General features: G+C 30.1%; 3 protein-coding genes across 9 annotated transcripts in view; 1 reads left to right on the forward strand and 2 right to left on the reverse strand.

Moving 5' to 3' along the window:
• Window positions 1-7,124: 7,124 nt before the first annotated feature.
• LOC127286229 (glutamyl aminopeptidase-like) overlaps window positions 7,125-25,092 on the reverse strand; it is an 86,381-nt gene continuing 68,413 nt past the window's right edge. For 2 of the 5 annotated variants that reach the window (XM_051312603.1, XM_051312601.1), the window contains 4 exons: window positions 8,745-8,826; window positions 7,931-8,313; window positions 7,560-7,822; window positions 7,125-7,456 (listed from right to left, as the gene is read on the reverse strand). In XM_051312603.1, the coding sequence (XP_051168560.1) occupies window positions 7,313-7,456; window positions 7,560-7,822; window positions 7,931-8,313; window positions 8,745-8,826 (872 nt within the window). In that variant the 3' untranslated portion in view covers window positions 7,125-7,312. Of the gene's footprint in view, window positions 7,457-7,559; window positions 7,823-7,930; window positions 8,314-8,744; window positions 8,827-25,092 lie in introns of those variants that run through there. The other 3 variants (XM_051312602.1, XM_051312600.1, XM_051312604.1) reach the window with 2 other exon arrangements.
• Window positions 10,021-24,587, reverse strand: LOC127286235 (uncharacterized). 3 transcript variants are annotated; one of them, XM_051312612.1, is made up of 4 exons: window positions 24,423-24,587; window positions 10,897-11,188; window positions 10,707-10,806; window positions 10,100-10,615 (listed from the first exon to the last, which is right to left on the reverse strand). In XM_051312612.1, exons 2-4 carry the CDS (start codon window positions 11,153-11,155, stop codon window positions 10,363-10,365), a joined length of 612 nt encoding a protein of 203 aa, XP_051168569.1. In that variant the 5' UTR covers window positions 11,156-11,188; window positions 24,423-24,587; the 3' UTR covers window positions 10,100-10,362. The 3 variants fall into 3 exon arrangements, with proteins under 3 accessions (XP_051168567.1, XP_051168569.1, XP_051168566.1); XM_051312610.1 differs by lacking the exon at window positions 24,423-24,587 and adding an exon at window positions 11,360-11,523 and having other exon boundaries at window positions 10,021-10,615; window positions 10,707-11,188; XM_051312609.1 differs by having other exon boundaries at window positions 10,105-10,615; window positions 10,707-11,188; window positions 24,423-24,586.
• LOC127286237 (uncharacterized) lies at window positions 12,534-22,225 on the forward strand. The gene is made up of 2 exons (XM_051312614.1): window positions 12,534-12,664; window positions 19,547-22,225. Exons 1-2 carry the CDS (start codon window positions 12,534-12,536, stop codon window positions 19,839-19,841), a joined length of 426 nt encoding a protein of 141 aa, XP_051168571.1. The 3' UTR covers window positions 19,842-22,225.

Here is a 25,092-nt window from a genome sequence, read left to right on the forward strand (position 1 = left end):
TTTTCTTACCTTTTCGGCCAATATACACAAGTATAAACATCTCAAACTCCGAACACTAGGATATAACAATATAAACTCATTAAAAAAATATTTCCCGCGTGGAAAAGGAACCATGGCTGAAAGCCGAAGAACCTTGGTTGAAGATCGACTGGAGTCAGATGAACCATGGCTGAAGTATTACCAAAAGTGTAGAGCAATAGTTCTGCCATAGTTCTGAAAACTGGCGAACCATTGCTTATGTCCGTATCCCATGGTTAAACCATGGCATCGGAGTTAGACATTTTTTTGAACTTGTATCATTGTTATTTGACTTTTCCTTTCATTAAACGTTGAAAAATTCTAGTAGAAGTAGACTTACATATTTTTTTACTCCATTTTTCTCAAATACGTATTTTTTGTTAAATTTTGAAAAATTTAAGTAAAAAATTTGTTGCAAAATTTATTTTCTACAAATTTTTGGAGTTTTTTTTCGTCGATTATAAAAATTATGACTGGATAAAAAATTTTAATACAAGTGAACTTGACAAATTTTATAGATTTTTTTAATTACATTTTTTTTATTTAAGACTTTTTTATTTTTTTTTTTTATTTTTTTTAAGACTTCTTAAGACTTGAAGAATTCTTATTTAAGGGTGAAACATAATTATGTTTCACCCACTTAATTAAAATATACATTATTCATAAAATATAAAAGATGAAATTGCGTTGTCACTAAAAATTCGTCGTCAAAACAAACTTTCAATTGTTCTTTAAAATAGAAAACATTTACATTTCAGACGACAAAAATCATTGAAACATTTTTGCGGTATAATGCACTATCAAATGTTTTTGGTGTTATTTTTAACTGTCAAAATAAAACGTCATGCAAATTTTCATGACTTTTCCGCTAGACATCGAAGAATAATAGCAACATTTCTAAGAGAATACAATTCAAGTTAATCAGATGATTCAGAAATATCTGTAAGTTTAGGACATATAAATATTTTAAGAAAAGTATTTTTAATGAAGTATATTGGTTAGGTACTTGACAATTCCTCTGATTCATCGTTTCATGATTCTTTTTCCGACTCTTCATCAAATGTCTAACACCAATGCCATGGTTTAACCATGGGATACGGACATAAGCAATGGTTCGCCAGTTTTCAGAACTATGACAGAACTATTGCTCTACACTTTTGGTAATACCTCAGCCATGGTTCATCTGACTCCAGTCGATCTTCAACCAAGGTTCGCCGGCTTTCGGCCATGGTTCCTTTTCCACGCGGGTTGTAGAAAGTAAAGGGGGTTGAAGTTTTGACGTTAAGGGTAACATTGTCATTTTCAAATCCGTATAACTCTGACAAAAGTTAATGGATTTTAATTTATCTATAATGAATTTTAATGCATTTTTCACGTACTTTTCAAAAATGTATACAAAATTTAAAAAAAAAAAAATTTTGACCCCTTTTTTTCAAAATCAACCCTTATTTTTCGATTTTTACCCCTTCGGGATTTTTTTTTTTTTTTTTTTTAAATTTATTTTCATTGGAAAGCTGAGGTTTTTCCCATGAGCTATGTAAATATGAAAGTGGGACAACAATAATTTTGTGAGAAACATAATATTAAATTAGGCGGTGCCTACCTAAATCTTCGAACATGATCTCCAGGTATACCCCTTATAGGCACCGCCTACTTTAATACTCTGTTTCTCACAAAATTATTGTTGTCCCATTTTCATATTTACATAGCTCATGGGAAAAAATCTCAGCTTTCCAATGAAAATAAAAAAAAAAAAAATACCCGAAGGGGTGAAAATCGAAAAATAAGGGTTAATTTTGAAAAAAGGAGTCAAAAATTTTTTTTTTTAAATTTTGTATAAATTTTTAAAAAAAGTACGTAAAAAATGCATTAAAATTCATTATAGATAAATTAAAATCCATTAACTTTTGTCATAGTTATACGGATTTGAAAATGACAATGTTACTCTTAACGTCAAAACTTCAACCCCCTCTACTTTCTACAAATATTTTTTTAATGAGTTTATATTTTAGGGATTTATTACTATCATATAGGACAACAATTTACCAAAGAATGAAGCCAATCCCAGAACATTGACTTTTTAGCCTGGGGCGATTGAAAAAGAATCTCTCATATGTATAGTTTTATATATAGTTACATTTATATAGATGAGGTAAAATTCCTGTAGCGTACTAATTGTTACGTAGCAACGTCGCATCAGATGCCTGCGTCAGCAACTTCGCGCGCAATTCAAAAGTAACACACGAAAAAATTAATCACTATATTAGAAAAAAAGACTCTTTAACAATTAGTAATTGATTTGTTATTTATAGCGCAACTTCATCTCTATTTATCGGAACTTTCATGTTTTAAATTTCAAATCAATTCAACAAAAAATTATTGGTTTACACGGAAAGAAATCTTGTTAGAATATTTAATAAATCTGAATAAAAATTTTGATATTTTTATTTTTCAATTGCTAAACATTCTGGTTTGATAATAAAAGTTGGTGTAGTTTTACGAATATCTTTAACTGAAAACATTTTACAAAAACTGAAATTATTTTTTCTTAATTCAAATCTACAATTTTCGAATATTGAAAAAACTATAGAAAAAAATAGTATAGGAAGTAAACAGTCTAGCACTTTGTTATTTACTAAATTTATACGAAAAACAAGAACCAATATTTCGTAATTTGCTAAAACTATACGAAAAAGCAGGAGCCGTGAAAAAAATAAGAACTTCGGAACCACCAATAACTCTTTTCTGAGGTTTTCTTAACTTTTCTATTGGAGAGTAGTGGGGGTCTTTCTTAATACACACACATAACTGATACGCTTTGATTGGCTTAAAATTATTCCTAACACTCGTTAGTGATCGGTCCAACCCGATCGGACTCACTCGCTTAACTTCGTCAAACTTCTGTGATTTTTGATATTTTTCTATCATTTTTTGAAAGAAAAAGTTTCTATTAGTATTATATGTAAATACAAGGAATGAAACTATTTCACCGTCCGACAAAATTCAACTTTTTTTTCACACACGAAAAAATCAATGATTTTTAGAAACTAGGACCAAAAAAAAGATACCCGTGTCCGGCCGTTTTGCTAGATCAGGTAATTTTTTGCTTTTAGGGGTAAAAAAAAACCCTTAAATGACACGTGATAGGAAATCTTGTACAAATTAATAATTTTTTATGAAACCTGGTATCTCGGGGTTTTCCGGGTCGCTGATTACGAATCTTATGTCAGATTTTCAAAATTCAAAATGACGGATTCAATATGGCGTTTGAAATTTATAAAAGTTCGTCGAATTCACTTTAAACTTGTTAGGTTTTTGGGGTTGCTGATTACAAATTTGATGTTGGGTTTTTTTAAAATTCAAAATGGCGAACCCAATATGGTGTTCGAATCTTTAAATCGTAAAAATAAGCGTCTAAAATTTACACAAACGTAATACAAGATTTGTTATGAAATGCTTCTATTAATTTTATTTTATTGCATTATATTTGTTTAATAAATTTTGATTATAACCTTTCGAATTTATTAATTCTAATAGAAACTTAGTTAATAAATACCCAAATTTTCAGATTAAAAATCATTTAAAATAAAAATTTTAAAATGTTGGCTTGCAAATTTTAACAAAAAATTGATCGAACATTTAAATTTCTCAAATTATTTTTCAGATTTGTGATCTTCACCTTTATTAGATTTGGCGTTTTTATAATTCTTATCTGACATCATTTTCGTACTCAGAGACGCCGAAAGCCCTTAGATACCAAGTTTTATAAAAAATTAACAATTTTTATAAATTTCAACCGTCATATTAAGTATGCCATATTAAATTTTAAAAATCTGGCTTCAGATTCGTACTCAGCGACCCCAAAAACCCCTAGATACCAAATCTGACATCATATTCGTTATAAGCGACCCAAAAATCCCTAAGTAACAACTTTCAAATGAATTGGTGAATTTTTATAAATTTCGACCGCCATATTGGATCCGCCATTTTGAATTTTGAAAATCTGAAATCAGATTCGTAATCAGCGACCCGTAAAACTCCGAGATACCAGGTTTCATAAAAAATTATTAATTTCTACAAGATTTCCCATCACGTGTCATTTAAGGGTTGCTTTTACCCCTAAAAGCAAAAAATGACCTGATCTAGCAAAACGGGGAGACAGACACGGGTATCTTTTTTTTGGTCCAAGTTTCTGAAAATCATTGATTTTTTCGTGTGTGAAAAATCGTGTCGGACGGTGTTTTAACACCAATCCACCTTCTTATCGACTATATCAAATTGTAAAATAATTATACCAGTTAACGGAATACTAAATACAAAAATTGAAATATTTTATTCTAATACTTGTTACAGGGCTTATTAGAACTTAACATTTGGAGTTTCCATAATACAATTATGAATTTCGCAAAAACTATTCTTATTTTTGTTCCTAAATATATTAAACTTTATTATTTTTATTTTAGGCATTCTTAAAAATATAGAAACGAAAGTTTTTACAACCCCAAAATCTGCAAAATCTTCCGCAATTGTAACTTAATATACTAAATATGAGAGTCAAAATATTAAATATCCTTAGAAGATTTCTTTCCGTGTACTTGTCACACAATGTGTTTGTAGTATGTTTTCTACTGAAAATTCTCATGTAGGATCTTATATAGGATCTGACATAAATTCGAATATTAAAATCCACATAAAATCCTATGTTTCATGTAAGAAACTATATAGGATTTTATGAAAAATCATATAGGAAGTTGAGACATGATTTGATGTAAGATTCGATGTAAATTTTTATAAACGTATTCTTAGGTAATAAATTATGTAAATTCCTATGTGAAATCATACAATTTTTTCTGGTCACATTTTTTCCTTCAATTTCTTATGTCAATTTCCCATGACAATTTCCTTCGTGTTTTCTCATTAAAAAAACATACCAAAATTCATTGCTCAATTCTTAACCAGAAATATTCCTATATCAAATCATACATCAAAATCTTTTTTCGATTCTTGAATAAAAATTTATTACAAAAAATCTGACATAAAATCATCATCATCATCATTATTAATTCTTACATAAGGTCCTATGTAGCATCCTGTATAGGATTTTTTGTATGATCCTATATAAGATCATACATAAGATTTTACATGGATTTTTATATATATTCCTGTATGATGAATTCTTACATTAGATCCTATATAGGATTTTATGTAGTCCTACCAAAAAATAAGATTTTCTACAAAAATGTTTTTGTAAATAACGTAATTATAAAATCAAATAGAAATAAATAAGTAAAATTCTTTCTTTAATTTTGTGGTTTTGTATGTTCTAAAACAATCCTTATATTATTTACAGATAAATTTCGGTTAAAGTTTAATTTCACACACCGAAATGTGTGTGTAAAGAAGCTCTTTTTAAAAGGGTGTGTAAAGTGATTCACTTTAAGCACGGAAATTTATTTTACGCACCGAAATTTATCTCACATAATATAAGGATTGTTTTAGACCATACAAAACCACAAAATTAAAGAAATAACTTTACTTTTAAATTTAGACACTACTGTTTAATGATATTTTTCCTGATCTTCCATTGATTTTTTTAATTCTATTCAATCGAAATTATTCTAATAGAGAGGTGGAATTCTGTATAAAAGGTACTTAACTTTAGAGGTGGGTGCTGCAAAAAATATTGTATGATGATACACGATAAATCTTATTATACTCGTGTCACACTCGTATAATCACTCACTTTACGCACTTGTATCATAAATAACTATTTTAGTTTTCTCTTCGTCATGCAAAGCGTATTTGCGTATTTTAACGGTAAAAATGTTGTTTTTAATTTTAGTTGACATTTGTGACATTGTAACGATCCATATCGTTTTCTATCTCCTCGGATAAATATGCCGTTCCCGGCTGTTTCCCTACTTCCTAATTTCTAGCGCCAGCCGTAAGCCTCAAGCCTACGACAATTATCGGTCGTTAACCGAATCATATATTCGGGTGTCATCGTGCCATATACGAAGGATGTCATGGGTCACCATGGCGATCGCGGTCGATCCTCTCATCAGAGAGAAGCGAGACTTCTTACCGTAGAAGCATCTTCCGTCACGATTTTTCGCGCGTAATCGATGTGTTGCATAGCATCTTATTAAATTGTTGTATACTCGCATTTCATTTTATTAAATGTTTTATTTGTTCAATATAATATTTAGTTTATTTTGTTTATATTGTGTTTACACATTCCAAGAATTATCCTACAGGAACTCCGATGTGCGCCACAGCGATTCGACGATGTGCGAAATGGTAAGTTCGATCAATCGATTTTTATTTCTCATCTGGATGGAGTCGTCTCGGATCAATTGCTCGCAGCTGCTCATTTAACTGCGTCGTAGGTCGAATTGCCTTTTTAAGTTTTGGATTTCGCTTAGATTTTCGCTCAATTTATTTGTATCGGCTATCGCGAGCCGAAACCCCACTTTCTATTTAATTTAAAATATCTAAAGTCTCGCGAAGTTCGTTACAACCTGTAGGCTGCACGGGGCGAAATCAAAGATACAACTTTAAACGCCTGTAACGTCGCCATTTTGGAATATTTTTTAATAAAAAATTTTTTTTACAAAGCTTATATTGTATACTTTAAGGTATGCTTTACTTCAATTCAATAAACTTTACCAATCTTTAAAAAAAATTCCCGAAAAAACGCGTATTTACACGATTTTCTTGGCACTTTTTCTATTTTACCTTTTAATGCATAAAAAATAGTAAGTTAAATCAACGCACTAATTGTATTTTCGCGAACATTACAAGCTAGTATCTACGTTAGAGAAAAATAAAAAAATCGTAATTTATAATTATTTATTATTAAAAGTCGCCAAATGATGTTATTTGATTGTCGGACTTTAAAATCACATTTTAATTATTTATTAAATATTCAACTACTTTAAGCATTAAAAACTAATAAAGTTAATCATTCTTAAAAAACACCAATAAATTATTTTTGAATTTCACAGAATTATTCTGTTTTTTAATTTATTTTCTATGTACTAAAAGAGTGATAGTTTTTTTAACTTCCTATTCTATAAAGTCGTATTTTAAAAGAAACAATAGAAAATTTAAAATAATTTTTTTATTTTATACTCCAGATACCTTACAGAATCATTTAGTATAGTAATTAAGATATTGATTATGTATTAATTAAAAAAAAATTGTACACAACCACTTTAGTCGAAATATAATAAAGGAATTATACTCAAAGGACATAATTTACATTTAAATTTATTATTTAATGGTCCTCTAATTAAAAAATTGTTTTACATAACTCTGTCTTATTATGACAGTAATTTAAGAATCTTAGGTTGTCTTTAATTCTTAATAATCGTCGATCACCTTCTATAAACAATTTTTTCTTTACAATTGTATCGACAATATTTTTGTAGAAATCCTAAAATAAAAAATTTATGTACAAAATTAATATATTTTTTGACAATTTTTTAAGTGTCTTGTAAATTTACGTATGTGAAACAAAATTTTTTTAAATAAATTACCAGCATATTATCCTTCATATAAAGCATAATTTTTGCAACAATCTCAATCAACATATTCCAAATTAAAAATGATTTCTCACGTATACAATACGATAAAAGTTTGTAAAAATTTTCTTTTGATAATTTTCCTTTAAGATAAAACCAACCAGCGTCGTCCAAAATTCTAAGTCTATTTTTGACATGAATTTTCGAATACTTCTTGGAATTCATGAAATCTATTATTTGTTGCCAAGTAGTTTCGTCATAATTAACTCGATAATACCCTGAAAAATATGTTTATATTATTAAATTAATACAAATTTTTTGTAAATATTTTTTGGGAATGAAAATTTTTATTATTTTTAGAAAAAAGTATATTGATTGTAGAGTACCATTTTGCTGTATGTTGAAAATAATCCAATCATTCATACTAACATTATTAATGATTAATTCATTCATTGAAGGAGTAAAAAGATTCATAGTTTGTGAAAAATTAAACTCAAGTAAAGATTCTGTTGTATAAGTTATTGGAATTGGCCATTTTAGATCCGTGGAATTATTCTCTTCACATACATAACATTTTTGAGTCAATTTTATAATTCCTGTTGCATTATCTCTAAATACATCGATAACTGGATATCCAACTTGTGTAATATAAGGCATTATTAATGATTTGACATCCAATGAGTCGTATTTACCCCGTAAATAAGTGGAATTGTTCACAGATTCTTGAATAGTTTCAAAAAACTGATCAGTTGAAATTGTACTAAATTGGCTATTTTTGTAAAGTATTATTTTGAGGTTAATTATGAATTTATTATATTATTTGATATTTAAATACTTTGAAATTTAACAATAGATGATTTCTTTTTAATCAAAATTAAATATTAGTCAAAATTGAGAAAATTCGACTATGTTAATATACAGGAAATTTGGAAAATTTAATTATACGAAAAAGAAAACATGAATAAACAGTTGAAATTTTTTTTTATAAGAATATTTTCACGACTACCTAAAATTTAGTAAAGGATTTACTACTTAAAATTTTTAATTACACAATCTTCTCTTGTTTATAAAATTAACCATATATCCTGTTTTATTTTTAAAAATGATAAATAAAATTAAATAATGATTTAATTGTCATTTTTTGAAACAAATAATTTGTAATTTTTTTTAATAAATTAAAAATTACTAAAAATTACTTACTATTCTTTTAAAATTTTCTTGATTCCTTTGTTTAGAACCTGTCTGCTAATTATGCTGGCTAACATATTAAAAATTATCGGCGCTATAAAATGGAAATAAAAGTTTATAAAAGTTACAAAAAAATTAATAAATTTTTTTTTTTAAAGCTAGTTTATGTTTTAAAAATATTTGAAAGGAATATTTGACAAGAAATCATATATGTGCGATGCTTTACGATAAAAGGAACCTTAAATGAAAAAAATTTTATATTATGTTTAGTGATAGTTTTAACTTGAACTAACGTTCATTTTTAGTGATGCATAAAATCAAAATCAGTTTCTTTTGAATATTTCGGATCTAATGATGACATAAACATTAGTAATTTGTATTAAGAATTGATCCTCTTTGTATATTTTTAATATAAAAATTACAATTTTAACCTATACAATTTTATGCAACTAAGTTTCCTTTTTTTGTAGAACGTCATATATTACTTTCTTCTAACGAAAATTCTAAAGAAATTGTTGTTCTTTTTTGAGCTTATAGCACCTAAAATTTCAGCAATATTGCAGATACTAATGAAGTTCTGGGGAATATTAGAATATTGAGAAAATGATGCCAATATTGCTGACAGTTTAGGAGTAATGTGGGCCTAAAAATAGTTACACACGTGTTAATGATTTTTAATATTAATTAACTGACATTTAAAATAATGTGTTGTAATATCATGAAACATATTAGATGCATTATTTATATTTTGATGAAGAGGTTGGCAAGTTCGATGTTCTTCATGTAAGAAACTTCCCCGCAGCTTTTGATAGAAGATTTCTGTCTCAGTATTCTCTTGTACTCCCTTCTATGTAGTAAAAAACAGTAAATATTTCTTGTTAAAAAGCTTTTCCAACGACCCTTCTAAGACTATAAAGGCATTATTATTATGGAAGGATTGACTCTAGAAAGGTGTCAGTTTTTGCCTTCAAAATTAAACCGACCGAGATAGAAATTTTTTATTATTTATATTTTATTTCATTTTATGCATACCTTGTGAAAAACTAAAGTTTCATAATAGGTTGGCAAACCCTCTGTTATCCATAGGTCCGACCACCATGCAGGTGAAACTAGATTTCCTATCCATTGATGAATTATTTCGTGACATATAGTTTCTCCGATATAATTTAATATTTTATTATCAGTTTTATTGTCAAATAAAAAATCTCTTTCTCTAAGAAAAAAGATTTCTTTATTTAATAAAATCCCATCAGTGTCAAAGTGATTCGTTTCTTTAATAACTAAAGTTAAAAAAAACATGTTACGCTATCTTTTTTACTTATATTTTAATAAAAACAATTTTTTATTGAAACTTTTATGAAAATGGTTTATAAAGTACTGCGGGAAGTACTTGAAATAAATAAATAAAACTTCATAATTATTTACGTGATTTGAATTAATCCCCAATTTTGCGTTCCGCGAATGTGAAAATCTTTCACAAGAAATATATCCATTTTTGGAAGGGAATATGGAATATTGGTGAAATTTTCAAAACTTTTCATTGCGTCAACTGCAACTTTAAATCCATATTGAATTAGATCATCAGCAACATTTCTTCTCGTCCAAATGGAAAAGTTCTTGTGTTGATTGGTTATCTCATAAAATCAGAAACCGTGAATGCCACTGTGTAAGTAGATAATAATGGTGTTTTTTCAAATTTCGTCCAAATTTTTCCATTATCCATATGTATTGGTTTGCCTTTTATTGCCGGCATATTGGAGAGAGCTGTATAATTTGAGTAGTGTTTTATAGCAATCTTAAAAGAGGCTTTTAATGCGGGTTCATCCCAACATGGAAATGCTTGTCGAGCAAAAGTTGGTTCAAATTGTGTTAGTGCAAAATATCTGTAATTTTTCTAATGTTAATAAGTGTAAAATGGGGCAGAAAATCAACTATTTTCTAAAAATAATGAACAATTCTTTAAAATTGACTTACGTTGTGTCATTTTTTTCGTCAATATAAGAATTTTTATAGAATCCAGTTTCACTATTACTATTGAAATATCCATGAAATGATAATTTAAGCTTATATTGTCCTGGATGTAAGTCATATTCAAAATTAATTATCAAAAATTCGTGAACTTTATCCAGTGTATGATTTACAGGTATAAATTGATTTTTTTTACTTTTTAAAATAGTTTGCGAAGTGTCTATTGTTAATTTTGATGCGTGTAGGGTCAAATTATTCGTAGTACTAATAACATCTATCAAAATAGAAACTGACCCTTCAAAAGTTCCATTTTCAGCACTTAAATCAGGATTTAAGAATAATTTATAAGTAAGCGGTTTTACATTGTTAGGTAAACGATACTTGTCTGATTGTTCAAATATTGCCAAATTAGAAATGAGAAATATCCCAAAAACGTATAAATTTGTTGACAGCATATCAAAACTTTATTCCTCGATATTATGCAGTTACTGTGTAAGAATAAATATTTTGTGCTAATTATCAAAACAAAATTGTACGTTTGAAAATTAACTTTATCGAAAAAGGAGATCTTCAATTTTAAAAATTTAAGTAAAACTAAAAAAAAACAATTCATTTAAAAAAATATATGAAAACTTTAGAGTATAAAAAAAAAATATAACCTTGTTTAATAATTTTAAATTTAAGTGGGTCAAAATTGGAGGTGGTGCCTCCCTTTAATAATCCTTTGTTTATTTTGTTGACGATTATATATTTAACATTTTATTAAATTAATGTATTTATTTGTAATATGTTACAGTTTCGGTTATGTTTAATTCTATTTATTATTTACTTTTCGACAGCAGATAGACTTTACAGAAATATAATCCTTTTACAAAACTATAAAAAAAAATTTTAAAACAATAAAAAATTATTTTAAATCTCTGTAGAACAAAAATGACATATAAAAATTAATATTACAATTAAACTTACGGGTTATAATATCATGTTAGAATTAAAGAATTAAAATAATTCATTAAAATTAAAAAACCACTCAGACAGAATGAAAATTAAATGGTTACCGTTGGAACTAGTGGATTATTTAGAAATAAAACTTTGAATTTCAAAGAAAAAATGAATCAATAAAAGTTTCTTTGATACTGAAATATTTTTCAATATTTGAATATATCAAACTAAATTTTATTCATTTTTTATGTTCAGAGTTGTTAAATGATAATTTTTAATATTGTTCGACAAACAGATATTTTTCAAGGCTTCAGTTTTTTACACGTGCCTTTTTACTGCTTTAAAATTTTTAACATTTACTAAATTTTATTAAAAATGTTAGTTTTTTTGCATTTAACTCATTAAGACCCATATATTACACAGCGATTCTAACGCCCAACCAACTATTAGATTTATAGCATAACCGAAAAAATTACCCTTATTTTTTCTATTTGCAAAATAATTTAATCGATTTTTAAAAAACCAGTAACGCCATTCAAAAGAACGCGGAAAAATAATCAACTTTTCGAGTCGGTATCAAAACTACACAAGAATTTTCATAAAAAACTTATATTGTACAAAACATAAAAATTGTTATTTTTTACATTATACTTTTTTAATGTTGTTTTTATTTTTTGTAAATTTTAACTTTTTTTTAAATGAAAAAATTTTTTTTTTATTTGTTATTTTGTACATTGAATTTTTTTTGTTTTTTCTTAACGTTATTTTTTTAGTTATTTTTTACATAATTTTTTTAGTTATATTTTACATAATTTTTTTTGTTATTTTTTACATATAGAAAAAAAATTTTTCGTTATTTTTTTGGGGCGGTTTGAGGTGCCCACAAACTGAATGCATACATTGAAACTGTATATAAGCTGCATTTACAAGTACAAATTAATTTTAACATTAATTCGTTTGCAGTTTAAAGTTTGGGTCAGTTGGGGTAAATGGGGACAAAATCCCTATTTTTCACAAATTACGTAAGTTGCTTCCTTTAAAAGGTAATATTTGCTGATTTATATTTTTTTAAGTTGTTATTTACATTCCCATAGGATTAATTTTATGCAGCAGAAATAAATTTAGATAAGCTTTAAACGCATGAAACTGACTGTCCTTATTTACAATAAGATTTAAAAAAAAATTTTAAATTTGGGGTAAATGGGGACAGCATAGTTTCTATGAATTGCCTATTTCCAAAGTTGAATCAACCTTTATATCTACGTAACTTCTGTAATTTTTCTCCACGATACTGTAACCTCTCTAGGTATAAAGTGGTTCATGACCTGTCACACTGATTTTAAGTTCAATAATAATAAAAGAGGATTGTGATGAGAAACATGTCAACGAAAAGAAAAATGGACCAGGAGATAGTTTTTTATCTTCCTTGGCCATTCTCACAAAATCTCTCACAATGTTTTCTCTTTTAATTTTTTTTAAATTTTATTTTATGCTTTAAAAAACAGAAACACTTGTAAGTTAACCTAAAAATTTTTTTGTTTTCAATTTTGTTACAATTTATTCTAATTATATTTTAGTTTATATAAAAAAATATTATGTATTTATAGGTTTATAATTTACTCTGAAGAAGGCACTCAACATGTGCCGAAACGTCAGAATTATGTATGTCTAATGCTTAATTTGATCGTACGACCAAAAAAATAAATTATATTTGGATTCTGAATTTTTTTTCTTATAACCTGTCTTTATTAGAGTTCGGTGGCATTGATGAAATGAGATCCACGAAAATATATTTAAAATAACATTTAATGAGATAATTGGAAATTATACAGAAAAAGAAATGTCTGACTTTACGTTTCGAGTTAGAGAATTGAACTGTGTGTGTGTCAGTGTGAATTAAAAGTGTTTCTAAAAGGCGATAAAGAACTCCATCTATATAATATAAAAGTTTCAATTTGAATTAAGAACGCGAATTGATCGCTCCAACACTCTCCCTCAATTCGCGACCGGTGATGATGAAACCAATTTAAGTCCAAAGCCGGAAATACACTTCGAAAATTTTGGTCCAGGAAGGCCCTTAGTGAGAGCATCTGCAATCATCTGATCCGTGGGTAGGTACTCGAGGTAAACTGGATAATCCTTCAAAACTTGGCGGATAAAGTGATGTCTCACATCAATGTGTTTCGATATAGAGTGGTACACAGGGGTTTTCGGCGAGCTTTCCAGCTGTTTGATTGTCATTGTAGATTGTCAGCTTAGCAAATTTCGATAAGCGTAGATCCATGAGAAGACGAATGATATATACAGCTTCTTTTGCCGCGTTGGAAATAACCATGTTTTCGGCCTCGGTCGATGATAGCGCAGTTGTGCGCTGCTTTTGCGATTTCCATGAGATAGCTGCTCCTCCAAAAATGAAAATACAGCCTGTATAGGACCTTCTATCAATTGTACAGTTGGCCCAATCGGCGTCGACAAAGGAGCTTAAAGGCTTCGAATCCCTTTGAAATTTGAGTCCCAAATCCTTGGTTCCTTGGAGGTACCGGAGAACTCGTTTGGCGGCGGTCCAATGTGCTCGTTTCGGATTATGACTAAATTGTTCTTTGACTTCATTCTCTCTCTTCTTGTTTTTCCAAATGATCAAGATGTCATCGACATATATTAAGACGAAAAATAGTTTTTTTTTGTCGGTGTACACGCATGGATCTGAATTTGTTGGTGTCAGTTTAATGCTTCGGAGGACAGAGTCGAGCATCGTGTGCCATTGTCGACCTGACTGGCGTAATCCCTATTGGGATCTGAGATGGGGGCGGGGCCTAAAGCAATATGGCATAAATTGGGTAACACTTTTAGTGAATTTACATGGGAATAACATGGGATGCAGAAAATGTTCATTTCTATGGACAGTATTTGCGCATGGGCAGGTACAAATCCTGCTCAACGAAAATTTATTGAAGGTGAACGCGTTTTGCAAGCCGGGCACATTATAAAGTGTGGTGTAAATCGTGTAATTTTGGTTTTGGTTTCGGAAATTTATGGAAAATTACGCTTAAATTTTTTGCTACAGTACTGCCACAGCCTCTCACAGAACACTTAATTCTGCAGGAAGATTTCTCACGCGGTAAAAATGTAGCTTCATTCATAATGATAAAATAATTAACAATCACAGCGGAACTACAATTGCAAGTGACACAAACAGTTATCCAAAACTAGTTACATTTTTCAACACCAGATGGCATGTGTACGAATGTCAGATCCCAATATGGCGTTTTTGAGTTTGCACACGGAAGAAGGTGTCTTCAATTGATTCAGCATTTCCTTGCAGCGATGTAAAATCGTAGGATCATTTTCCTCGGACACAATTCGTCGAAGCATCTTGGGCAACATTTCCGGCATCTGCATGTATACATCGGTGTCCATTTTTCTATTTAGGTAGGCGGTCTCGATGTCCAATTGGGTCACATGAAGGTAGAATTTGGCTGCCACTGCTATCAGCGATCTGAGGGAACTAAGACGAGCAACGGGAGCGAATGTTTCAAAGAAATGAATACCTGGTTGCTGCGCGAAACCCTTGGCCACGACGCGCGCTTTCCTCCTTTCAAGCTCTCCATCAGGTCCGTTTTTATTCCTGAGTACAGTGCGACATTTGATGATTTTCTCGTTTGAGGGTCTGTCCACCAAATCGAAAGTGTCGTTTGATACCAAACTTTTAATTTCGTCGAATATGGCATCTTCCCACTTGTCACTGTAAGGTCCTGATAATGCTTGTTGGAATGGAACTTCATCCGCGCTCATGACAATTTCGGCACTCTCCCATCCTAAAAAGTCGTCGTCGGTGGAAGAAATCGAATCACGTTGTCGAGATTCCTCCAGTTGATTGTTTTCCCCTATCGTTTCGTTTTGGGATTCCTCTTCGCTCGAGGCATTTCTGGGACATCAAAATCTTGATCCTTTCCTTGATCAGAGAAGAATTCTCTTTCTTGTTCGATGACTGGATTTTCTCGAATGATTTTCGTCGAAAATTTGTCCATAAATTGCACATCTCGCGTGATACGAATTTTTCTTTCAGCAGGAACCCAAATTCTATAAGCTTTTGCGACAGTCGAGTATCCAACGAAGATCCCTTCAATTCCACGAGGTTTTAATTTATCCTTGTTAGGCGATTTGTCGAGAAAGAAGACTTTTTTCCGAATTTTCTGAAGTGTCGTATATCAGGACGTCTTCCTGTCCATCTTTCGTGGGGTGTCTCGTTTCCCAGTGGTTTCGTGATACATCTGTTGCGAACATAGCATGTTGAGATAACTGCTTCTTCCCAAAAAGTCAGTGGCAATCCGGAATCAATAAGTAAACAACGCGCTGGCTCGATCAAAGTTCGATTTTTCCGCTCCTCAATTCCATGTTGTTGTGGCGTGTAAGGGGCGCTTAAACGATTACGTATACCGAAATCTCGCAGTATTTGATTCATTCCAGTGTTGATGAATTACTTTCCGTTATCGGATTGAAGCGATTTAATCCTTTGTCCGGTATGCGTTTCAGCGTAGTTTTTGTATTCCAGGAATTTAGCGGTGACGTCAGATTTGTTGTGAATGAAATAAATTTCTGTCCACGGGCTGAAATCGTCCGTGAGAGTCAGCATATAACGAGCACCACCCAGTGATTCCGTCCTCATTGGGCCTCAAAGGTCTACGTGCACGATGTCGAGAAGTGTGGTTGCTCCCTGACTTCCTTTTGGAAATGGAACTCGAGTTATCTTTCCAGCTGCACAAGTATCACATGATGGACGATTGTTGTCAAGTTTGAATTTCATGACCGTCACAGATTCGTTTCTCAACATTTGATTCATGTCGTTTCGATTTAAATGACCCAAACGTATGTGCCATTCAATTTCGTCACTTTTAATGGGACTCACAATACTCACGGAATCGGTCGTTTCGGTGTAAACTAAAAATAAATCAACTTCACGTTTCGCGATAATTTTTAATGTCCCGTCTTTGTCCTTAATATGCGCGTGAGTTTTCGTAAAAAGAACGGTATGATCCTTATCAACGATTTTCGACACTGAAAGCAAATTTGTCCGTAAATTCGGAAAATGAAGCGTGTTTTGAAGAAGAATCGGTTTGTCGATTTTACCATTCGAAGTGGTAATTATCACGTCACCTTTTGCTGTAACATTCGCGGTCGCGTCACTGGCAAGTTTTACTCCGCTTTTAACACTGTGCGAGTTAGTGAAAAGATTCATGTCTTTGCACATATGTGAAGTCGAGCCACTATCAAGGCACCACTTTTCGTTAGTTACGGCATTGAATGACGAATTATCACGGCACTTGTCACTGTCAATAGTGAGAAAAGCTTCGTTCACTGCGTTTGCATTTTGATTTTCGTCCTTCTTCTTCCTGAAACATCGCGATTCTTTGTGATTCGATTGACCGCAATAATTACACAGCCACACAAAAAAAAGTACCCGGGCCGGGGAATGAGACCACTATTTCTAAATGTATTTTGATGCGCTGAACACGAATCTGAAGTCCGTTTAGCTCCATCACGTCAGGATTTTGACATAACCTCAATAAACATAGCTGATTTTAAATGACAGGAGAAATTTTTTAAATAATGGCAGATTTGCTTGAATCTTGTTACTCGGGGGTTTTCGGGGTCGCTGATAACGAATTTAACGTCAGATTTATAAAATTCATAATGGCGGACGAATTTTTAAAAAGTAGTTGGATTTTTACGAAAATTGATATCTAGGGGTTTTGGGAGTCGCTGATTTCAAATTTATCGTCAGATTATTAAATTTCAAAATGGCGGATTTAATATGGCGGACGAGTTTTTAAAAAATAGTTGAAATTTTTATGTAACTTGGCCGATACTGGGTTTCCGAGTCCCTGCATCGTAATTCGTTTCCAATGTGTGTCTGCCGTGACGGCATCAAAGAAAAAGGGTGTGATTTAGCCATTTTGAGAGAAAAAGTGTTCGATGCAATCGTAAAGCGAAAATGCGAACGGGGGACTGCTTCTTTTCTGTCGCCCGAATGAAATTTACACTCGCGACGGAAATTGCAAAAAAAGGGGCGTCTATCAACACGGAACAATATTTTACTAACGTTCACTTAGGTTGATGCCACAAAAAAATCGCGTGAGAGTCACACAGCACTATCGTTGACGAAAGATCTGGAAACGTGTTAGGACGCGTCGGTTACCATTGAGCATCGATTCAATTTGTTTCGATCGCGAATAAACTATTTTCATCAGTAATGTATGCCTGGGCCCATAACCTATTAGAGTTGGGTGGCATTGATGAAATGAGATTCACGAAAATATATTTAAAATAACATTTAATGAGAATATTTGGAAACTATACAGAAAAAGAAATGTCTGACTTTACGTCTCGAGTGAGAGAATTGAACTGTGTGTGTGTCAGTGTGCATTAAGAAAAGGCGTGTTTCTAAAAGGCGATAAAGAACGCCATCTATATAATATAAAAGTTTCAATTTGAATTAACAGCGTGAATTGATCGCTCGAACAGTCTTAATACTTTCGGGCTTTCCAAAATTACCACTTCTCATTTTTGGGCTTAACCCCTAAATCTAAAAATCACCCCTAAGCTTTAAAACAAAAGTGAACTTTGATCTATTTGCAAAATTATTTTTTCTTCTTCTAACTTGTGCCAATATTCTATTTTAGTTAAAAGAGTAGTTTTTGAAAATGAATGGAGCCCAAAAATTGGGATGGTTGTTTTTAGGGAAACCAAAAATATTTGACCCGATTTAGAGGAAGAACTACCGGATTATATTAGTTTTTTTACTTCTGTTTTATTTAAAAGGGTATTTTTTGAAGATTGGGTGGATCACAAAATTCGGGATTGCTGTTTTTAAGGAGCCCAAAAAATTTGTTGACACAATTAAATGAAAGATTTACAGAATTATGTTAATTTTTTAAAACTACGGAATTTTGTTATTTTTGCAAATTTTCACTTTACTTTTCGTAATAGGCGTATTTTATTTAGAAAGTAATTGTCTCTTCATGTCGTGTAGGATCTTTTTGTTAAACGTAAATGTTTTTGATCAATTTGGAAGAGAAGATTATTAATTTAGGGGTGAGTGGGGAGTTGTGCCTCGAGGGGAGTCGTGCTAAATATTTTTAATATGGAAATTAATATGACAAATTTCAATTATTGTCATATTCTTTTCTCGTTAAAAACTAACTTTTGAAGTTGTACTCGTTATTTTTGGAAGCATTTTTCGTGTCTTTCCAGATAGTGAGTTAAAATTTGTTTCTAAAAGTTTTTTTGTCTCTTTATGTTTAGGTCATTCCCACTAAATTTTTCAAAGTGATCACAATGTTTAATGCATAAAAATTAGCTGTTATTAATAAATTTTCGAGGTACTCCAGCGTTAGTAGGGAGTTGTGCCTCACATCATATTATTTAACAGTTTTTAATGCTAATACGCACTCTCTTTTTTATTTTGCATTAATTATGAATAATTAGAATGTTTTAAGCAATTTAAATATTTAAATTTCTTTAGTGAAATGAGACTTTTTACATCTGTATTCACTGTAAATGCAATTAATTTTTTAGCTTAATTCAATTATTTTTAAAATAATTTTATTTTATCTAAATTACCTAAAATTAATCTTTTATTATCTTAAATATTTCTTTATTTTATGTAAGTTATCTTACTTTTTCACATTTCATAATTTAAATAAAGAATATTCTAAAAGATGTGTCTTTTTCTTAAATTTTCAACAGTGGACCACAACTGTGAGAAAACCTGTATTTTATGAGAGAGAAGTGCCTTTTTCCGACTCGGTCAAATATCTAGGAGTGATTCTGGATAAAAAGCTGATCTGGAAAAAGCACTTAGAGTATGAATATAGTAGGTTTTGCACTGCTTTTTGGGTTTGCAGAAGGGCTGTTGGATCATCTTGGGGTCTAAAACCGGATATGGTTCAGTGGCTCTATCGTATGGTCCTGTTGCCAAGGTTTCTGCATGCAGCAATTGTTTGGTGGATTAGAAGCCAGTGGAAAACGGTAAAATTGAAATTTGAACAACTGCAAGCAATGGCGTTAAGAGGGATTACTGGCGCAATGAGAACCACGCCAACTTCTGCGTTAGGTTTCTTACTGGCGGAGGAACCTCTACACATTTTAACGGTTAAAAATAAGTTAAAATATATTATAACTGTACATACTTGTAAATGATAAATTAGGTATTAAAAATAAATGAAAAATATAGTTAGATTTTTGTTTTTATTCGAACATAAAAGAACGACGTTAAAGAAATAATAATAAAAAATTAATAAATCAAAGAGAGTAACTAAAAAAATCAACGATTTTTTTCTAAGTCCCTAAATTTTTTAGACTTATAAAAAAAAGTATGTAAGATTTTCTAAAAGCATATGGCAAAGTATTTTGAGTTATTTGAAAATAAGTGAAAATAGATTTTCCAAGGACGGTGTCGAGGTCGCGGTGTCGCTTTTGGAAATTTGTTGACTGTTGTTGTTGTATATAATAGAATAATAAAAAAAAATTTAAATACAGTAGGACTCCAGTTATCCGAGCTAATGTGGACCGGACCTACCTCGTATAAGGCGAAAATTCGGATAATCCGAATTGTTATTACAATTTAACATTATTATTGTTTAAAAAATTATTATTTATTACATACGGGAAAATAATATTGTATATATTCCATAATAATTTAAACAATTTAAATTTATTAAAAATAAACTCATATTTATAAAAAACTAAAATTAAAAATAACTCGGATAAAGTAGACTAGACTCAGATAATATAGAATTTCCTACTGGGACACCACCTCGGATAATCGAGACCTCAGATAAAGCGAGCTCGGTTAAACAGGGTTTTACTGTAATAGTTTTGATCGAAAAACAAAACCTGGAGCACAACTCCCTACTCTCCGCTGTTCATTGATTGGCAAGTTTACACCTTCACTGATTTTCAAAGGAGTTGTTTTTGTTGAAGGGGTGAGTTTTAAAAATTGGGCATATTTTTTTAGTGGAGCCCAAAAATATAGCGTATTCGATATTTTTAAAATTTTTAGTTTTTACATAGTCCAAAAATGTAGTGCAGTCTGTTATCTAAATTATTTTTGTGAGCACCTCAAAAACAACCATCGTAATATTTGGACTCCGCCCATTTTTCAAAAACTATCCTTTTAACTAAAACAGAAGTAAAAAACATAACATAATTCTGTAGTTCTTCTTTTCAATTGGATCAAATATTTTTAGTCTTCTCAAAAACATCCATCCCGATTTTTGGGCTTCACCCATTTTCCAAAACTACCCTTTTAACTACAACAGAACTAAAAAACATAACATAATCCTGTAGTTCTTTCTCTCAATCGGGTCATATATTTTTGGGCTTCACAAAAACAACCATTCAAATTTTTAGGCTCTACTCATTTTTAGGGAATAAGCCCAAAAATTGAGAGTCGCAATATTGAAGAGCCCAAAAATATTGAAACACGTAAGAAAAAGAAAAAAAAAGCGGAAATAGATCAAAGTTTTCACTTGCGATTAAGGTTAGGGGTTTACTCTTGTTCACTAAGTAATGAATTTCGAACAAATAGGTATAATTTTTGTAAAACTCGTTGGTCATATTGGATGCACTATTTTGAAATTTTGAAAACGGACATCGGATTCGTAATCAGCGACCCAAAAAACCCCCGAGTAACGAGTTTCAAGCGAATCCGATGAATTTATTAATTCGAAAAATAGGAAAATGTAAGTTGCTGATATTAAAAGGGGTTGTTTTTGTTGAAGAGGTGATTTTTAAAAATCAGGAATATTTTTTTTTGGAGTCCTAAAAAGCCCAAAAATCTAGTGTAGTCTGTTTTCTAAATTGTAATTGTGGAGGTGCTGGTTTGATGGACCTACGTTGCTACTACTCGGAAACTCATTTTAAAAAAATAATAAAGTCAAGCGTGAACAAGTGTAAATGTGAACATTTAAAAAAAAATGAAAATGTTTTAATTAGGTTAAGGAATATTTTGATAGCCCTTAATGAGCCCTAAATTTTCCTTGTAGTTAGAGCTTAGTAGGAATAGTGATAAAGAAGGTATGCGTGGTTCAGGCCAGCTTCAATGTGAAGCTGGCAGGAACCTTAATTTAAGAAATAAATTAAAAGCCTAAAATTTAGGATATTCAAGCCTTGTTAGCCCTAAATGAACCTTAAAAGTTAGTAAATTGCTAATACTAATATCATGGTATGTTCAGGCCTACTTCACAGACGTCCATTTTTTGGTATACTTTTCTAAAAAATTATTTAATTCATCTGTTCAGGCCTTGTTGCATTTAATTACAAATAGAGTCAAGTATTCAATCAATAGTTACAAGACCAATTATACGACTTTTTGTCTTTTCCTAAATATGTTTGGCTTTATTTTAATAAGATGAGATTTTATTTACATTTTGCAATAAATTTTTAAACAAAATATGACTTTTTTAGTATACAATGCTGATCTTCTTTAGATTTTTTTTCATTATAATTATCTAACAAATTTTTAACTAAAATTCTTCTCTAAATTAATTATTTTCAATAATTTTAATGAAATTCTTCTTAAATTCAATTATATTACAACTATTTTGTAATTAAAAATATTATGAAATTTAATAATTGTTTAAAATTTAGATAAGAAAAATGAGGAAATAAAATTATCAAAAATTTTAAATTCAAAACCTAAAATTTTCCATCTAAAACTTTCTGATATGTAATAATTTCAACTATAACTCTTATAAAATTCAATTATTTTTATAATATTCATAAAAAAAGTCAATTATTTGAAAGTATTTTTCAATTAAAAACTGTTGAATGTCAATTTTTGTTTTAAATTATTTGATGCCTTAGTTTCAATTCTAAAAATTTAATAATTGTCTGAAATTAAAAAAAATCGTTTTAAATTCAGTAAATTCTAAAAATTTCAACTCCATTTTTTCGTAGATGCAGAAATGAAGCAAAAAATGTTAGAAATATAATATTATAAATATTTTAACGTTTAACTTCATCAAACAAAATTTTAATGATTTTTTTAATATTGTATGTCGTTAAATATTTTATTAACTGTTGTCGACATATCGATATATTTTGTTACAAGAATTTAATTTTTTAAATGTGTCTTATTTTTTATTGCTTTAAAATTTTTCACAATTATTAAATGAATTTCTTTTGTAAAAGAAAATATTAAATAAATTTCCAATTAATTTTTTTTGTAGATACAGAAATAAAGCAAAAAAAAGTTAGAAGGATAATATTAAATATTTTAACGTTTGACTTTATCAAGTAAAATTTTATTGTTTTTTTAAGTTATATTTCGTTAAATATTTCTTTTAACTGTTGTTGATATATCGAAACATTTTTTTTCAAGGATTTAGTTTTCTACACGTGTCTTATTTTTACTGCTTTAAAATTTTTGAAATTTATTAAATGTATGTCTTTGGGTAAAAAAATTATTGAAAAAAACTTGCAACTCACATTTTTTATATACAACAATAAATTTTTTCTAAAATATATCAACACTAATTCTTTTTTTACATTCTAATTTTTTTTTATAAATTAGAGGAGTAAATATTAAGCAATAAATTTTTTAACAGAAAATTTTGAAAAAGATCTATCAATTCGACAATTGAGAAAAATGACATTTTATCTTTTATACTTAAAAATTGGATAGTAATATTGTTTAGAAAAATTTCATTTCTTTTTTGAAAAGTATGTACCCAGACAGTACGTAAACCTGCAGCAACCTTGCGGCAAGCTTGCCACGCAATATTGCTAAGTGAACACGGCAAGCTTTCAGCAAGCTTCAAATGTCCCACATAATCCAAGCTTGCATGGTAAGTTTGCCGAAATATTGCAGTGTAAGGTTACTGCAAGATTGCATGTTAAGATTATCGCAGGCTTGCATACTAAGTTTGCACGGTAAGCTTGTGGCAAGGTTGCAAATAACCTTCCCCAATCAGCACAGAAGTTTGCATTGAAAATGCGCACTATGCGCACTTGCAGTCACGAGCACCTACGGCTACGCAGTAAATTTTTTTGACCTCCCAGGAACTGGTGCTCAATGTATGTACAAAAATAAATTTCCTGCTCCCAAAAAATTCTTTGTTATATTCCGCAAGATAGCACCAAGCTTGCCAAGCTAACTTTCATGGCAAGCTTGCAAGGTTGCCAAATAACCTTGCCAATCAGCACAGAAGGTTGCAGCAAACTTGCCGCAAGCTTGGTGCAATCTTGCGGAATATAACAAAGAATTTTTTAGGGGCAGAAAATTTATTTTTGTACATACATTGAGTACCAGTTCCTGGGAGGTCAAAAAAATGTACTGCGTAGCCGTAAGTGCTCGTGATTGCAAGTGCGCATAGTGCTCATTTTCAATGCAAACTTCTGTGCTGATTGGGGAAGGTTATTGGCAACCTTGTCACAAGCTTACCGTGCAAGCTTACTATTCAAGCTTGCGATAATCTTACTATGCAATCTTGCAGTAACCTTACACTGCAATCATTCGGTAAGCTTACCATGCAAGCTTGAGTTAGGTGGGACATTTGAAGCTTGCGGCAAGCTTACGTGCTATCTGGGTACGTTTAAAAATACATATGATAAAAAAATCACTTTCAAAATTTATGGAGTTTGAAGGAAGTTCTTATATAATATAAGATTAAAAAATCTTGTATTTTTTATAAAATAACTGTGAAACAATTATAGGTACATTTTAAGAAGTTTAATGAAAATAAAAAATTATTATACCTATAGAAATATTATACTCACCGTGAATGACCACTTGTAAAGCAAAAAAACTGCATCAAATTGTCTCCGATAGAGAAATGAAACATTGAAAACTAGATGGTCAGTTAAATATTTTAATATTTGACTTTATCAAGCAAAATTTTATTCATTTTTTTAAATATTGTATGTCATTAAATATTTATTTTTATTGTTGTCGACATATCGATATATTTTGTATCAAGGATTTAATTTTTTAAACGTGTCTTTTTTTTACTGCATTAAAATTTTTCACATTTATTAAATGTGCGATTCCAGCTGAGATTTTGAATAAATTTCGCGCGACAATCTAAAATTCAATCACTTAAATGCTAAAATAATCTAAATAGCTGTGTTTTCTTTAATGTTTCAAAGGAATCCAACTACAATTGCAAGTTAAACTTATTTAATTTTAATTATTTCTTTGTAAAATTATAAAAAATTATTGTGGAAGAGATTTATTCTTCTCATTTTCATTGATATTTTAAAAAAAGGTAGACCTCAATCTGATTAATAGAACGGAAGATATAGCAGTTTAAAATTTTTTGTTATTATTGCAAATCTCGTAAACTAACAAATATTTTAACCTGAAACTTACGTTAAAGATTAGTTTTACTATATATATAACAGAATTCCAAAGTTTCATTGCAATCGGTTAACCTACTCCGAAAAAGTC

Source organism: Leptopilina boulardi, unplaced genomic scaffold (assembly GCF_019393585.1).
Source record: "Leptopilina boulardi isolate dan_hultmark-lab unplaced genomic scaffold, ZJU_Lbou_2.1 LbouV2_351, whole genome shotgun sequence".
NCBI lineage: Eukaryota > Metazoa > Arthropoda > Insecta > Hymenoptera > Figitidae > Leptopilina > Leptopilina boulardi.

Bases quoted from the DNA above. Each gene is read 5' to 3' on its own strand.
- LOC127286235 (XM_051312610.1), bottom strand. From the start codon at position 11,155: ATGCTGTCAACAAATTTATACGTTTTTGGGATATTTCTCATTTCTAAT. The intron at 10,616-10,706 runs GTAAGTCAATTT...GAAAAATTACAG, and splicing joins GACGAAAAAAATGACACAAC to ATATTTTGCACTAACACAAT.
- LOC127286237 (XM_051312614.1), top strand. From the start codon at position 12,534: ATGCATACATTGAAACTGTATATAAGCTGCATTTACAAGTACAAATTA. The intron at 12,665-19,546 runs GTAAGTTGCTTC...TTGGGTTTGCAG, and splicing joins CCCTATTTTTCACAAATTAC to AAGGGCTGTTGGATCATCTT.